At 43.5% G+C, this 16,502-nt stretch overlaps 1 protein-coding gene across 7 annotated transcripts in view; it reads left to right on the forward strand.

The window, feature by feature from the left end:
* LOC106576796 (cytoplasmic polyadenylation element-binding protein 3) overlaps positions 1 to 16,502 on the forward strand; it is a 68,129-nt gene that overhangs the window by 41,648 nt on the left and 9,979 nt on the right. For all 7 annotated transcript variants that reach the window (XM_014154210.2, XM_014154213.2, XM_014154212.2 and 4 more), the window contains 4 exons: positions 688 to 855; positions 2,999 to 3,088; positions 16,035 to 16,153; positions 16,383 to 16,497. In XM_014154210.2, coding sequence (XP_014009685.1) covers positions 688 to 855; positions 2,999 to 3,088; positions 16,035 to 16,153; positions 16,383 to 16,497 — 492 coding nt within the window. The remainder of the gene's footprint in view (positions 1 to 687; positions 856 to 2,998; positions 3,089 to 16,034; positions 16,154 to 16,382; positions 16,498 to 16,502) is intronic.

Genomic DNA, 16,502 nt, shown 5'->3' on the forward strand with positions numbered 1-16,502 from the left:
TCTGGGTCAAAATGCGACGTAAATGGTGGGTGTGGCAGAGGTGCCGGATTGGCCGCATTGACAAAATGTTGCTGTTTTTTAAAGCTAATTTCCTGCAATTCTACAAATTTTGCTATGGCTTATGCTATCTGAGTGACTCAAACATAACAAAATTGGTGAGAGCCCCATGATATGACAAAAATATTCCTGAATGCATCATTATTGGAATTTTAGTGTCACTCTGACTCTACTTTGGTGATTGTTAGTTCTCAGCGGATCTTATTTAAAGATGTATAGGTCAATTATATTTTCTACATACTCTACCTGGTTTAGTTGTTTAAGATTACACAGCAAAAAATGATTTCATGCCGAAGATTATTTTCAAAAACATAAATAACATTATTTGTTTACTTTTTGGACATAGGTGACCTGAGAAAAAATAAAAAAAACTGGTGTCTCACCCGAGGAGGCAGGCAGGCCCACAATGTTTGAAGAATGCAGCAGTATGATGGTGATTTGACCTTCCTCTGTAAGGAGACTGCTATTGTTACCAGTTATAACAACACCATCTCTCTCTCTCTCTCTCTTTCATATCCTCCCTGTCTTCTCTTCTGTTCTGTGCCTCTCTCTTCTCCCTGTTATCCTTGCTTGTTCTCTCTCTTTCCCTCTCAATTCCCCCCCCTCTCTCGCTCCCCTCTCTCTTTCAAGGTCGCTCTTCACTCTTTCCCTTTGAGGACGGTTTCCTGGACGACGGGCACGGTGACCCCTCTCTGACCCCGGGGTTGAACTCGCCCACGCGCTGTCAGAACGAAGAGCGGATGGAGCGCTACTCCAGGAAGGTGTTTGTTGGAGGCCTGCCCCCTGACATAGATGAAGGTGCAGACAGATGGCAGTGGCACTAGCCTGTGTCCCAAATCTGTTTGTGTTGTCTTGCCATCTCCTATGGTCATTGTCAGTGTTTGCCGTGGCAACGACCATAGAAGTTGGCAAGACAGCACAAACAGTTCTTGGACCAGGCTAGCACCTTACTGTACATTCACTATATTTCCTCATAGAATGTCCATGAGCTGTATGGCACGTGATTAATACGTTTAGGGGTTTTGTGCAGGCTTGGATAGGGAGGAGGGATTTACAAGCCAGATGAGGGTCTACAGATGTATTTTGGTGGTCTGCTGGTTCAGTGGGCTAAATGGGTGACAGGTAGCCTAGCGGTTAAGAGCATTGGACCAGTAATCGAAACGTCACTGGTTCGAATCCCCGAACCGGCAAGGTGGACAAATCTGCCGTTCTGCCCTTGAGCAAGGCAGTTAACCCCTAAGAACAACTGCTCCCTGGACACACGATGACGAGGATGTTGATTTAAGGCAGCACCTCTCTGATTCGGAGGGGTTAAATGAATGAAGTTTTGCAACTGACTAGGTATCCCCTTTCCCTTCAACCCTAAAGGGCTGGTTTCAGTCATGGAGCTGGTTCTCTGGGCCTGTGGACTGACTGGTAATGCTCTGTGGGTTTGTGGCAGTGAGCTGGCAGTCAGTCTGGCAGCAGATGTGATAGCGTGTTATCTCACAGAGTGTGAGTAGGGCCTGAGGGCATAGCAGGACAATGGGAATCTGGAATGGTGACACGGCTCAATGTGGCTCAGACGTGCACATGAGTAAACACGCGCACAAACACAGAATACAAAACATGCAAAAAAACACACTGAGAATTAGTGAACAATGCGTGCCCATGGCCTCTTGGAATATTCATGAGTTGCCACAATACAAGGGTTTAATAGGGCTTCCGAGTGGCGCAGCGGTCTAAGGCATTGCGTCTCAGTGCAAGAGGCGTCACTACAGTCCCTGGTTTGAATCCAGGCTGTAATACATTCGGCCGTGATTGGGAGTCCCATAGGGCGGCGCACAATTGGCCCAGCGTTGTCCGGGTTTGGTCATCATTGTAAATAGGTTCTTAACTGACTTGCCTAGTTAAATTTAAGGTTAAATAAAACAAATACATATAAAAATGCAGTAAACTGGAAAGCATTTGAAAAACGAGCATTTTGGTATTGTTGATAGCATACAGTGAGGGTAGACAACATTTTTGATGGCTTGCTTGATATGCAATTGCGCATCATGTGGACAAATATACAGAACAAAAATATAAGTGCAACATGCAACTATTTCAAAGATTTTAACTGAGTTACAGTTCATATGAGCAAATCAGCCCGATGAAATAAATTCATTAGGGCCCTAATCTATGGATTTCATGACTAGGAATACAGATATGCATCTGTTGGTCACATATACTTTAAAATAAATGGGCCTCCGATTGGACCTTAGAAACCCGTCACAGTATTTCTGTGCATTTGAATTACCATTGATTTAAAATGGAATTGTGTTCGTTGGCCATAGGTTATGCCTGCCCATACCATAACCCCACCACCACTCTGTTGACAATGTTGACATCAGCAAACCGCTCGTCCACACCACGCCATAGACGTGGTCTGCGGTTGTGAGGCCGGTTGGACGTACTACCACATTATCAACAACAAAAAAACATTGGAGGTGCAGTATGGTAGAGAAATGTTTATTCAATTCTCTGCCAACAACTCCAGTGAACATTCCTGCAGTCAGCATGCCAATTGCACCCTCCCTCAACACTTGTGACATCTGTGGCACTGTATTGTGTGAAACAACTGCACATTTTAGAGTGGCCTTTTATTGTCCCCAGCACAAGGTGCATCTGTGTAATGATCATGCTGTTTAATCAGCTTGTTGATGTGCCACACCTGTCAGGGAGATGGATTCTCCTGGCAAAGGAGAAATGCTCACTAATAGGGATGTAAAGAAATTTGTGCACAAAATTTGAGCGAAATAAACTTTTTGTGCGTGTGGAACATTTCTGGGATCTTTTATTTCAGCTCATGAAACATGCGACCAACACTTTAGATGTTGCATTTATATTTTAGTTCTGTGTAGTTTCCATGGGAAATTGCTCCATGACCATGGTCATTTTATTTACATTTTTTTTTCTATAGATGAGATCACCAACAGCTTCCGTCGCTATGGACACCTGGTTGTGGATTGGCCCCACAAAGCCGAGAGCAAGTCCTACTTTCCACCTAAAGGTAAGAACAGTTTGTTAACACCGGTCTGTAAAATAACCTTATTCAATTAAGCAATATAGGAATGTTTGTGGAAGACCAACTCCTGACATAGGATTAACCAACGACATTAACCAATCAACAATTCCTTTACCAGTCCACAGTAACAGATGGTATTGTTCAGTCATTGTCTCAGAGAGATCATGCTGTACTGCTAAGGCATGGGTTATGTGTGAAGGTTTACGATACCCAGAATTCAAGGATCACCCAGGTCTCGAGTTGAGGCGTCTATTTATTTATATGGCCCCCTGCTGCTATTTCAGGGATAGAAAAACAAACACTCACACACACACCCTCTGTGGTGTCTCACTACAGGCTCCTGAAGGGCCCAGAGCACTCAGATCAGAGGAGAAAGAGTTTTTCTGTCAATACTGGGAGAGTGCAAAGGCTTTCTCCTGCCCCTGGCCACCGGCCCTCTTGGGTTTCATTTGGACAGTTGACCATAGCAGAGAGGACCCTTCCTTCCAGGCCCCTGTACCTGTATCACGTCACTCCGCCGCCCCTCCACACACACACACTTCAATGTGTCATTAAGGAAACTATTAAAGCAGAGGGTTGGAAATGGCTGACGTTCCTCAGGCATATGGTAATACGCTGCATCTGGGGAAGCTGTGAAAATTGCCTGTTTCTTCCCGCGCTCATTTTGGATTTTCCTTTTTGGGGGGGTGGAGTGTACACTTTATTTTCAATAGGCCTCAGCTCGGGGCTCTCCAGTATTCCTAAGCTCACGAGGGGAAAATGCAGCATCCTTTTAGGGGAATAAGTTAGGTTTGAAAGTCAGAGAATTCCTTGTAAGGGAGGGAGGGAAGACTTGGTAAGCCACAAGGAAAACACCTCCGCTTGTTGTAATTTCCCACGTTTGTTGGTGTTGTAATGTAGTGTTGGGCCACCTATGTTTTACCTCTTGGGGCTAGGGGGCAGTATTTTCACGGCCGGATGAAAAACGTACCCAATTTAAACTGGTTACTACTCTTGCCCAGGAAATAGAATATGCATTAGATTTGGATAGAAAACACTCAAGTTTCTAAAACTGTTTGAATGGTGTCTGTGAGTATAACAGAACTCATATGGCAGGCAAAAACCTGAGAAGATTTCAACCAGGAAGTGTAAGGTCTGAGAACTGTAGTTCTACTTTTGAATCCCTAGAGAAACTACAAATACTTAGGGGTCACGTTGCACTTCCTAAGGCTTCCATTGGCTGTCAAAAGCCCTCCGAAAGTTGTTTCATACGCATCCAGTAACCGGGCAGAATATAGGAGCTCAGTTACTGAGTGGACTGCTGGAGGACAAAGGGATTGGAAATGCGTGGTCACGTGAGCGCACCTTTCCTTATTTTTCTTCTGAAATGAATACGCTATTGTCCGGTTGGAATATTATCGCTTTTCTACGAGAAAAATACCATAAAGATTGATTTTAAACAGCGTTTGACATGCTTCTAAGTACAGTAATGGAACATTTTGACTTTTCGTCTCTGGTTCCGCGCTCACGCGTTACCCTTTGGATACTGCTCTGAACGCACAAACAAAAAGGAGGTATTTGGACATAAATACGGATTATTAGGAACAAAAACAACATTTCTTGTGGAAGTAGCAGTCCTGGGAGTGCATTCTGACGAAGATCAGCAAAGGTAATACAATATTTCTAATACTAATTCTGAGTTTATTGTGCCCCAAACTTGGCGGGTGTCAAAATAGCTAGCCGTGATGGCTGAGCTATGTACTCAGAATATTGTAAAATGTGCTTTCACCGAAAAGCTATTTTAAAATCTGACATAGTGATTGCATAAAGGAGTTCTGTATCTATAATTCTTAAAATAATTTATGTATTTTGTCAACGTTTATGATGAGTAATTTAGTAAATTCACCGGAAGTTTTTGGTGGGTATGCTAGCTAATTTGACACCCACCAAGTTTGGGGAAACCTAAACTCACAATTACTATTAGAAAAATTGGATTACCTTTGCTGTTCTTCGTCAGAATGCACTCCCAGGACTTCTACTTCAACAACAAATGTTTTGGTTCCAAATAATCCATAGTTATGTCCAAATACCTCCGTTTTGTTCGTGCGTTCAGGTCACTATCCAAAGTGTAATGCGAGAACTCATTTCGTGACAAAAAAATGTCAAAATGTTCCTTTACCGTACTTAGAAGCATGTCTAACGCTGTTTAAAATCAATTTTTATGCTATTTTTCTCATAAAATAGCGATAATATTCCAACCGGACAACGTTGTATTCATTCAGAGTTAAAGAAAAAAAATGGCGAGGTCTCGTGAACGCGCATCTCCAGTCTCTCTGTCACCAGGCAGTCCACTGACAAACTCTGCTCCTGTTATCTGCCCGGAGACAGGAGACGCGTCAATCCGGTTTCTGAAGGCTTTAGAGAGCCAATGGAAGCCTTAGAAAGTGTCATGTAACAGCACAGATACTGTAATTTCGATAGAGATGCAACAGAAGGACTACAAATTGTCAGACAGGCCACTTCCTGCTTGTAATTTTCTCAGGTTTTTGCCTGTAATGGGTGTTTCTCAGATGTGGGATTCCCATCAAGCGGTCATCAATCTCTCCCCATATTAAAAATGGTTCCATGCTGATCTAATGGAACTTAGTAGTCACTTCTTTCAATCCTGTGTCACATTAAAATGAGCAGGTATGTGTCTCTGTGCAATTATGTAATAGTTTTTGGTTTGGGAGATTAGGATGAATCATGTTGTGGCTCCCAGGCCTGGGCAGGGTCCATCAAGGGTCTAAACTGGGATCAGTTGCAAGCCAGGGGCCAGACAGGCAGTTATCCCTGATGAACAGGCCTGAGGTCAGTTCACAGGGCCACTGCACTGTTCCTAAACTTCCTAGTACCTTTGTCCAATGGTGATCGGGTTGGGCTTAGGCAGGATGAGAGAATGGGGACTGTCTGCCTGCTGGCTGATGTCACCAACCGATGAGCTCACCATGACGGTGGTGCTGCTCACACCTGCTCAATGAGCCCTGGCCTGTAGTCCCAGGCGTCACCGTTGGAGACGAGCTCCAAACGCTGCTGAAGCTATTTCTGTCCGCTCAGTACGGAGGTAGAGCGGAACGCGGGAGGAAAGAAGGGGGCTCCTTTGGGGTTTTTCGAGTGGCTGCTTTTAGGATAATGTGTCTGTGTCAGAGCCTGGATGCCAGGAGCTTATCTACGCTGTTGTTGGATGAGGCAGGCATAGGCTGGCACAATAGGACAGAGCACCCACCCCTGGCTAGGGGGGCAGATAGTCAGGCCACTCTGTAATGATGCCACTGAAGCTCCATTTGCAGTGCCCTCACCTCTAGGATGGGTTTAGCGATCTCTACTCATGGTACTGAGAAGATGTGTGGGGGGGAGGATGATCGAGGATGCATTGAGGGATTTCTCACAAATTGAGATGATTAGTGAAGCTTCATTTCACCTCCCCTGGTCTCGGCTGCCTGTGCTCTCGTCACGCTCCCATGCCTATTTGTTTTAGGAAAGCAGATGTTTGTCTCTCTCTTCCCCTCCCGACTTGCTCTCCTCCCTCCTTCCTCTCCACATGTAAGCTGCTGTCAGCGGGGCATTTATTTACTTTCAGTGACAGAGTTACAGCTCCCTGTGGGTTTGTCTGCTCTCTCTTCACCCATCTTCTCCTCCATATCTCTCCCTCTTTCTCTCATTAGATTATATAGGCCTACTTTCAGGGCAGCTTGGCTGTATGTCATGTCTGCTCTCTCTCTTCTCTTCCGCTCTTCTTCACCCCTCTTCTCCTCCATGTCCTCCCCCCTTCTTTCCTCCTTTTTGTTATGAGGATATATAATATCAGCAGGGCAGCTCGGCTGTATGTTTCAGTCATGATCAACTGAGACAGCTTCCACACTGGAAAATAACAGATTTTTATGTCAAGATTTTGCTGATGAGCTTTGCCAGAGTCTGCTCTCCATCCTTCACAGATAGTACTCACTGATTTATTATCTACTAGTCCTGGGCCTGTATCCATAAAGGGTCGCAGAGTAGGCGCTACTCTAGGATCAGTTTTGCCTTTCAGAGCATAATGAATAAGACCGCAGGGACCTGATCCTAGATCAGAACTCTTACTCTAAGATGCTTTATTAATACAGGCCAGACCAGTCTGCAGGGGCGAGTTCTGCACCCCTCTCTCAGGGATGAAAATCTGGGAAGATTCACTAGTTCCTGAATCAGGAAACATTAACCTTGATGAGGATGTCTGTACTTTGAAACGAGTCTCACAGCGAGTCTCATCATTTAAACTGTGATTGTAGGAAACTGACTGTCAAAAAATGACTGCTGTATTTTGAGGTAATGTTGATGTTGGCTATTGATTAGTGAAGTAAGTTGACTTGGAGAGCCACGGTGGATGCCCTGTGCTCCCAAGAGGAGTTAGTCAATTAAGTGGAAAATTGGTCATTGTTTGTACAGCGGAGTCTTGGAACTTTTGGAGTCAAGGTGTGAAATTGCAGGGGCTTGTTTGTGAGGTCATGTGTTGGTGTTTGGCGAGTGCTTGGTGAGACAGTGTTGGCCGTCGGCGAGGGAAAGAGTTGCGCGGTCCTGGTCGTGTGTCATTTTGTTAGCCGTAGGACCGTGAGGTAACCGGACCTGTCGTTTATCTTTAAAAGGAATTCCTTACAGCCCAAAACTCTGCCTGGCTGTATGTTTTCCTTTCCCCCCTTGGCGCGGTCGGGAGCTCAGCAGTTAAGCTCTATAAATCTCAGGCACGAGCCACTGCAGTGCTCTCCTCTCCTTCTCTGGTTTAGTAAGCCTCTGCACTGCGGCTTGCCTGCCTGTCTGGCCCGAATTCCCCTTCCCCTGAAGTGTGCACACTTGCATACTTTCTCCCATGGATTTATTAAAAGACAAATGTACTCAACCTCTACGGGATCGGTGCCCCCCCCCCCATCTGCGGGACGGTTGAGCTAACGTAGGCTAATGTGATTAGCATGAGGTTGTAAGTAACAAACAAAAAATCCCAGAACATAGACATATCTGATATGGGCAGAAAGCTTAAATTCTTGTTAATCTAACTGCACTGTGCAATTTACAGTAGCTGTTACAGTGAAAGAATACCATGCTATTGTTTGAGGAGAGTGCACAATTATGAACTTGAAAATATCTTAAACCAATTAGGGCAGTCTTGATACAACATTTGATCAGAAATACAGTGGTTCATTGGATCAGTCTTAAATTTTGCACATACACTGCTGCCATCTAGTGGTCAAAATTGAAATTGCCCCTGGGCTGGAATAATACATTGTCCTTTCTCTTGCATTTCAAAGATGATGGTACCAAAAAAACGCATGTTTTTTTTCTTTGTATGATCTTTTACCAGATCTAATGTATTATATTCTCATACATCAATTTCACATTTCTGCAAACTTCAAAGTGTTTCCTTTCAAATGTTATCAAGAACATGCATATCCTTGCTTCAGGTCCTGCGCTACAGGCAGTTAGATTTGGGTCATTTTAGGCGAAAATTGAAAAAAAGGGTCCCATCCTTAACCAAATCTGTATCTTGGATGTACATGGCATGCGATAGAAGTGTCCAGACACTCTGTTTTTGCGATTTCGTTTGTTTTTATGAAACTTAACCCACCAGATATAGGCTTCCTCATGCTCGTTCTCCAGTTGCAGGGGCACAGATGAAGCATGAACAAAGGATTCAAACACTCCCAAATTAATAATTTTAACCTCTCTAGGGTATGTGGGACGAAATCGTCCCACATAGTCAACAGCCAGTGGAATCGAGTGGCGCGATATTCAAATACCTTAGAAATGCTATTACTTCAATTTCTCAAACATATGACTATTTTACACCATTTTAAAGACAAGACTCTCGTTAATCTAACCACATTGTCTGATTTCAAAAAGGTTTTACAACGAAAGCAAAACATTAGATTGTCAGAGTACCCAGCCAGAAATAATCACACACCCATTTTTCAAGCTAGCATATAATGTCACAAAAACCAAAACCACAGCTAAATGCAGCACTAACCTTTGATGATCTTCATCAGATGACACTCCTAGGACATTGAACAAAACATGCATGTATTGTATAACAATCAAGTTCATATTTATATCAAAAACCAGCTTTTTGCATTAGCATGTGACGTTCAGAACTAGCAAACATACCGAAAACTTCCGGTGAATTGACTAAATTACTCACGATAAACGTTCACAAAAAAACATAACAATTATTTTAAGAATTATAGATACAGAACTCCTTTATGCAATCGCGGTGTCCGATTTTAAAATAGCTTTTTCGGTGAAAGCACATTTTGCAATATTCTGAGTAGATAGCCCGGCCATCACAGGCTAGCTATTTTGACACCCACCAAGTTTGGCACTCACCAAACTCAAATTTACTATAAGAAAAATTGGATTACCTTTGCTGTTCTTCGTCAGAATGCTCTCCCAGGACTTCTACTTCATCCACAAATGTTGTTTTGGTTCAAAATAATCCATAGTTATGTTCAAATATCCTCTGTTTTGTTCTTGCGTTCAAGACACTACCCGAACGGTGACGCGCGGACACGTATCGTGACAAAAAAATTCAAAATATTCCATTACCGTACAAACGCTGTTTAAAATCAATTTTTATGCGATTTTTCTCGTAAAAATAGCGATAATATTCCGACCGGGAGACGTCTTTTTCGTTCAAAGACTGAAAATCTAAAATGGACTCTTCATGTGCACGCGCGCACCCGTCTCATTGTTCTCAGATCGACCACTATCCAAATGCGCTACTGTTTTTCAGCCAGGGACAGCAAAGTCATCATTCAACGTTCTGGCGCCTTCTGAGAGCCTATGGGAGCCTTAGAAAGTGTCACGTTACAGCAGAGATCCTCTGTTTTCAATAAAGAAGGCCAAGAAATTGTCAGAGAGGGAAATCTCTAAAAAAGTGTCTGGACATGCCATTTATAACATTCCATTTACATCAAAAATACAGATTTGTTTGAAAAAAAAGTTAACTTGTCCATTAACAATGGTGGAACCTCCCTCCAGACAATGTTTACACCAATCCTATGCTTTTAAATCCACAACAGGGAGAGTGTGTGACCGTGCGAGTTTGGATAAAAAAAATATATACAGTCGTGGCCAAAAGTTTTGAGAATGACAAAAAATATAATTTTCACAAAATCTGCTGCCTCAGTTTGTATGATGGCAATTTGCATATACTCCAGAATGTTATGAAGAGTGATCAGATGAATTGCAATTAATTGCAAAGTCCCTCTTTGCCATGCAAATGAACTGAATCCCCCAAAAAACATTTCCACTGCATTTCAGCCCTGCCACAAAAGGACCAGCTGACATCATGTCAGTGATTCTCTCGTTAACACAGGTGTGAGTGTTGACAAGGACAAGGCTGGAGATCACTCTGTCATGCTGATTGAGTTCGAATAACAGACTGGAAGCTTCAAAAGGAGGGTGGTGCTTGGAATCATTGTTCTTCCTCTGTCAATCATGGTTACCTGCAAGGAAACATGTGCCGTCATCATTGCTTTGCACAAAAAGGGCTTCACAGGTAAGGATACTGCTGCCTGTAAGATTGCACTTAAGTCAACCATTTATCGGATCATCAAGAACTTCAAGGAGAGCAGTTCAATTGTTGTGAAGAAGGCTTCAGGGCGCCCAAGAAAGTCCAGCTAGCACCAGGACCGTCTCCTAAAGTTGATTCAGCTGCAGGATCGGGGCACCACCAGTACAGAGCTTGCTCGGGAATGGCAGCAGGCAGGTGTGAGTGCATCTGCACGCACAGTGAGGCGAAGACTTTTGGAGGATGGCCTGGTGTCAAGAAGGGCAGCAAAGAAGCCACTTCTCTCCAGGAAAAACATCAGGGACAGACTGATACTCTGCAAAGGTACAGGGATTGCTGAGGACTGAGGTAAAGTCATTTTCTCTGATGAATCCCCTTTCCGATTGTTTGGGGCATCTGGAAAAAAGCTTGTCCGGAGAAGACAAGGTGAGCGCTACCATCAGTCCTGTGTCATGCCAACAGTAAAGCATCCTGAGGCCATTCATGTGTGGGGTTGCTTCTCAGCCAAGAGAGTGGGCTCACTCACAATTTTGCCTAAGAACACAACCATGAATAAAGAATGGTACCAACACATCCTCCGAGAGCAACTTCTCCCGACCATCCAGGAACAGTTTGGTGATGAACAATGCCTTTTCCAGCATGATGGAGCACCTTGCCATAAGGCAAAAGTGATAACTAAGTGGCTCAGGGAACAAAACATCGGTATTTTGGGTCCGTGGCCAGGAAACTCCCCAGACCTTAATCCCATTGAGAACTTGTGGTCAATCCTCAAGAGGCAGGTGGACAAAGAAAAACCCACAAATTCTGACAAACTCCAAGCATTGATTATGCAAGAATGGGCTTCCATCAGTCAGGATGTGGCCCAGTAGTTAATTGACAGTATGCCAGGGCGGATTGCAGAGGTCTTGACAAAGAAGGGTCAACACTGCAAATATTGACTCTTTGCATCAACTTCATGTAATTGTCAATAAAAGCCTTTGACACTTATGAAATGCTTGTAATTACACTTCAGTATTCCATAGTAACATCTGACAAAAATATCTAAAAACACTGAAGCAGCAAACTTTGTGGAAATTAATATTTGTGTCTTTCTCAAAACTTTTGGGCACGACTGTACACTACGCTTCAAAAGTTTGGGGTCACTTAGAAATGTACTTTTTTTGAAAGAAAAGCACATTTTTTTGTCCAATAAAATAACATCAAATTATTCATAAATACAGTGTAGACATTGTTAATGTTGTAAATGACGATTGTAGCTGGAAACGTCAGATTTACTTTTTTTTATAATAATGGAATATTTACATACAGTTGAAGTCGGACGTTTACATACACCTTAGCCAAATACATTTAAACTCAGTTTTTCACAATTCCTGACATTTAATCCTAGTAGTAATTCCCTGTCTTAGGTCAGTTAGGATAACCACTTTATTTTCAGAATGTGAAATGTCAGAATAATAGTAGAGAGAATGATTTATTTCAGCTTTTATTTCTTTCATCACATTCCCAGTGGGTCAGAAGTTTACATACACTCAATTAGTATTTGGTAGCATTGCCTTTAAGTTGTTTAACTTGAGTTAAATGTTTTGTGTAGCCTTCCACAAGCTGAATTGTGGCCCATTCCTTCTGACAGAGCTGGTGTAACTGAGTCAGGTTTCTAGGCCATGTTGCTCGCACACACTTTTTCAGTTCTGCCCACAAATTTTCTATGGGCTTGAGGTCAGGGCTTTGTGATGGCCACTCCAATACCTTGACTTTGTTGTCCTTAAGCCATTTTGCCACAACTTTGGAAGTATGCTTGGGGTCATTGTACATTTGGAAGACTCATTTGCGACCAAGCTTTCACTTCCTGACTTGAGATGTTGCTTCAATATATCCACATACTTTTCCTCCCTCACGATGCCATCTATTTTGTGAAGTGCACCAGTCCCGCCTGCAGCAAAGCACCACCACAGCATGATGCTGCCACCCCCGTTCTTCACAGTTTGGATGGTGTTCTTCGGCTTGCAAGCCTCCCCCTTTTTCCTCCAAACATGACGATGGTCATTATGGCAGAACAGTTATTTTTTTGTTTCATCAGACCAGAGGACATCTTTGTCCCCATGTGCAGTTGCAATCCATAGTCTGGCTTTTTGATGGTGGTTTTGGAGCAGTGGCTTCTTCATTGCTGAGCGGCCTTTCAGGTTATGTCGATATAGGACTCGTTTTACTGTGGATATAGATACTTTTGCACCGGTTTCCTCCAGCATCTTCACAACGTCCTTTGCTGTTGTTCCATGGATTGTTTTGCACTTTTCGCACCAAAGTACGTTCATCTCTAGGAGACAGAACGCGTCTCCCTCCTGAGCGGTATGACGGATGCGTGGTCCCATGGCGTTTATACTTGCGTACTATTGTTTGTACAGATGAACGTGGTACCTTCAGGCGTTTGGAAATTGCTCCCAAGGATGAACCAGACTTGTGGAGGTCTACAATATTTTTTTCAGAGATCTTGGCTGATTTCTTTTGATTTTCCCATGATGTCAAGCAAAGAGGCACTGAGTTTGAAGGTATCCCTTGAAATACATCCACATGTACACCTCCAATTGACTCAAATGATATCAATTACCCTATCAGAAGCTTCTAAAGTCATAACATCATTTTCTGGAATTTTTCAAGCTGTTTAAAGGCACAGTCAACTTAGTGTATGTAAACTTCTGACCCACTGGAATTGTTATACGTTGAATTATAAGTGAAATAATCTGTCTGTAAACAGTTGTTGGAAAAATTACTTGTGTCATGCACAAAGTAGATGTCCTAACCAACTTGCCAAAACTATAGTTTGTTAGCAAGAAATTTGTGCAGTGGTTGAAACGAGTTTTAATGACTCTAACCTAAGTGTATGTAAACTTCCGACTTCAACTGTTGGCGTACAGAGGCCCATTATCAGCAACTATCACTCCTGTGTTCCAATGGCACAATCTGTTAGCTAATCCAAGATAATTATTTTAAAAGGCTAATTGATCATTAGAAAACCCTTTTGCAAATATGTTACCACAGCTGAAAATTGTTGTCCTGATTAAAGAAGCAATAAAACTGGCCTTCTTTAGACTAGTTGAGTATCTCGAGCATCAGCATTTGTGGGTTTGATTACAGGCTCAAATGGCCAGAAACAAAGCACTTTCTTCTGACACTCATCAGTCTATTTTTGTTATGAGAAATGAAGGCTATTCCATGTGAGAAATTGCAAACAAACTTAAGATCTCGTACAACGCGGTCTACTACTCCCTTCACAGAACAGCGCAAACTGGTTCTAACCAGAATTGGAAAGAGGAGTGGGAGGCCCCAGTGCACAACTGAGCAAGAGGACAAGTACATTAGCGTGTCTAGTTTGAGAAACCGACACCTCACAAGTCCTCAACTGGCAGCTTTGTTAAATAGTACCCACAAAAAACACCAGTCTCAACGTCAACAGTGAGGAGGCTGGCCTTCTAGGCAGAGTTGCAAAGAAAAAGCCATATCTCAGACTGGCCAATAAAAGATTAAGATGGTCAAAAGAACAGACACTGGACAGAGGAACTCTGCCTAGAAGGCCAGCATCCAGAAGTCACCTCTTCACTGTTGACGTTGAGACTGATGTTTTGTGGGTACTATTTAATGAATTGCATGAAATGAGTTATGAAAGTCAAAATCTTCTCGCTGCCCCAATGGCAAAATGTGTAGAATTGCGGTGGGGGGTGCAAATGTGGGTACGCAGGTTCACGAGCAACTGCGTCCCCACATGAGATTTTTTTGTGGCCCCCACCCCCATCAAAGTTGCCCATCCCTGCTCTAATTCTTGTAGCTATACATTCTTTGACACACGCACACCCCTACATTTACACGTAGACTCTCGATCTCGCTCACACACACTTTCACGGTCCACTGAATCGTCGGGGTATTTTTCTTTCCTTTTCCCTCTCCCCATCTGTAGCAGCAGTCCCTTTTGAGTAATGTAAAACACGACAGTTGCTCATCCCTCTCTCTGTTCCTCGGCCATGCGTTCTGCGTTCCAGCATATATAGATTTAAAAGCCGTAGCCCCTCAGTCAGCTGACACCAGAAAAAACACACACACACACAGAAGCAGCCCCTCTGACAGTCTTCTGCGCCATACTGTATGTCCTGTCTACGTGTGGGCCCGGGCCTCCCTCCACCCTGCTGCCTGTTCTGCTGCTTCCCACGGCATGTCCCTGGTGCCTCCACAGTTCTGCTCACATGACCATGGCCCCCTAATTTAGCATATGTCAAGTCATGTGCATCAGAGATGGCTATGTTTGCTGAATTTATGGCTCTGGTGGGTGCTAGCCTATTAGTAGTTGCTGCAAATGTCTTTATTGGCGAGTGTACCTTATTCCACTGAATGGAATACCCCTATGATACCTTGCCTACCGCAAATGTGACATTATTGTCTTGTTTTGTTTACTTTTTATCATGATCTTTTGTTCACTCGGATTACACAATATATATTATTTTCCTATCAACTGCTAATTCCTCTCTCTGTCTCTCTGTGTGTATCTCTCTGTCTCTGTGTGTATCTCTCTGTCTCTGCGTGTAGCTCTGTCTCTGTGTGTAGCTCTGTCTCTGTGTGTAGCTCTGTCTCTGTGTATCTCTCTGTCTCTGTGTGTAGCTCTGTCTCTGTGTGTAGCTCTGTCTCTGTGTGTATCTCTCTGTGTGTATCTCTCTGTCTCTGTCTCTGTGTGTACCTCTCGCTCTCTCTCTCTCTGTGTGTACCTCTCGCTCTCTCTCTCTCTGTGTGTACCTCTCGCTCTCTCTCTCTGTGTGTACCTCTCGCTCTCTCCCCTCTCGCTTTCTCTCTCGCTCTCTGTGTACCTCTTTCTTTCTCTCTCTCTCTGTGTATCTCTCTCTGCTGCAAAGCCAGACCTCATCATTCCGCAGGAACAAATCTCTCTGTCCCCAAAATGTTCCAAACATATTTGGAAAGTATTAGGTTGATACAGTTTGTATGGTGTCCTATTTTAGTAGTGGAACGGAACAGACTTGCATTTTAGCGGCGTCAGCTTTCAGGCAGAAAGGTACTGGGTGTGCAGTCCTGTCTTCTGAAACCATGCTGAAGATGATCAGATTTAAGAGGAGATACTCTGAGAATATGAATAGACTCGTGAAAAGAACAGGATATTTTCACTTTCTTAGACTTACCTCTTGTCACTTTCCCTAAAAGTAATCTATGGGGCCGTTAGAGACTGTCGTCGATGGTCCAGATTTGTTTCAAAAGACACTAACTTGAGCTGGTCACCGAACTGGTCACTCACAAATTCATAACTATATAGACAGTACACAATGTACTTACTGTGAATGGGGATTTTTTTTTAAACACTTCCTCCTTCTCTTTCTTTTCTCCCAGGCTATGCCTTCCTGCTGTTCCAAGAGGAGACCTCTGTCCAGGCCCTGATTGATGCCTGCATTGAGGAAGATGGCAAGCTTTACCTGTGTGTCTCCAGCCCAACTATCAAGGACAAGCCAGTAAGTGAATGCTACAGTATTATACTGTGCTGTAATACCTTTTTCACACTACTGAGCCAAGCAGACCGGTACTATGCCATTCTGGTTACACATTCACCATAGTTGCTGGAACTGTGCTGGTAAGGAAAATAACAAAGGTTGTACGGGTCAGGTTGCTACAACCATGTGAAAAGGGTATGAGTGTGAATTCCTTGTCAGACACAGTCCTTCATGAATCTCTCTTCTCCAGGTCCAGATCCGCCCCTGGAACCTAAGTGACAGTGACTTTGTGATGGACGGCTCCCAGCCTCTGGACCCCCGAAAAACCATCTTTGTGGGGGGCGTGCCCCGGCCTTTACGTGCAGGTAGG

This window comes from Salmo salar, chromosome ssa18, assembly GCF_905237065.1.
Source record: "Salmo salar chromosome ssa18, Ssal_v3.1, whole genome shotgun sequence".
Lineage (NCBI taxonomy): Eukaryota > Metazoa > Chordata > Actinopteri > Salmoniformes > Salmonidae > Salmo > Salmo salar.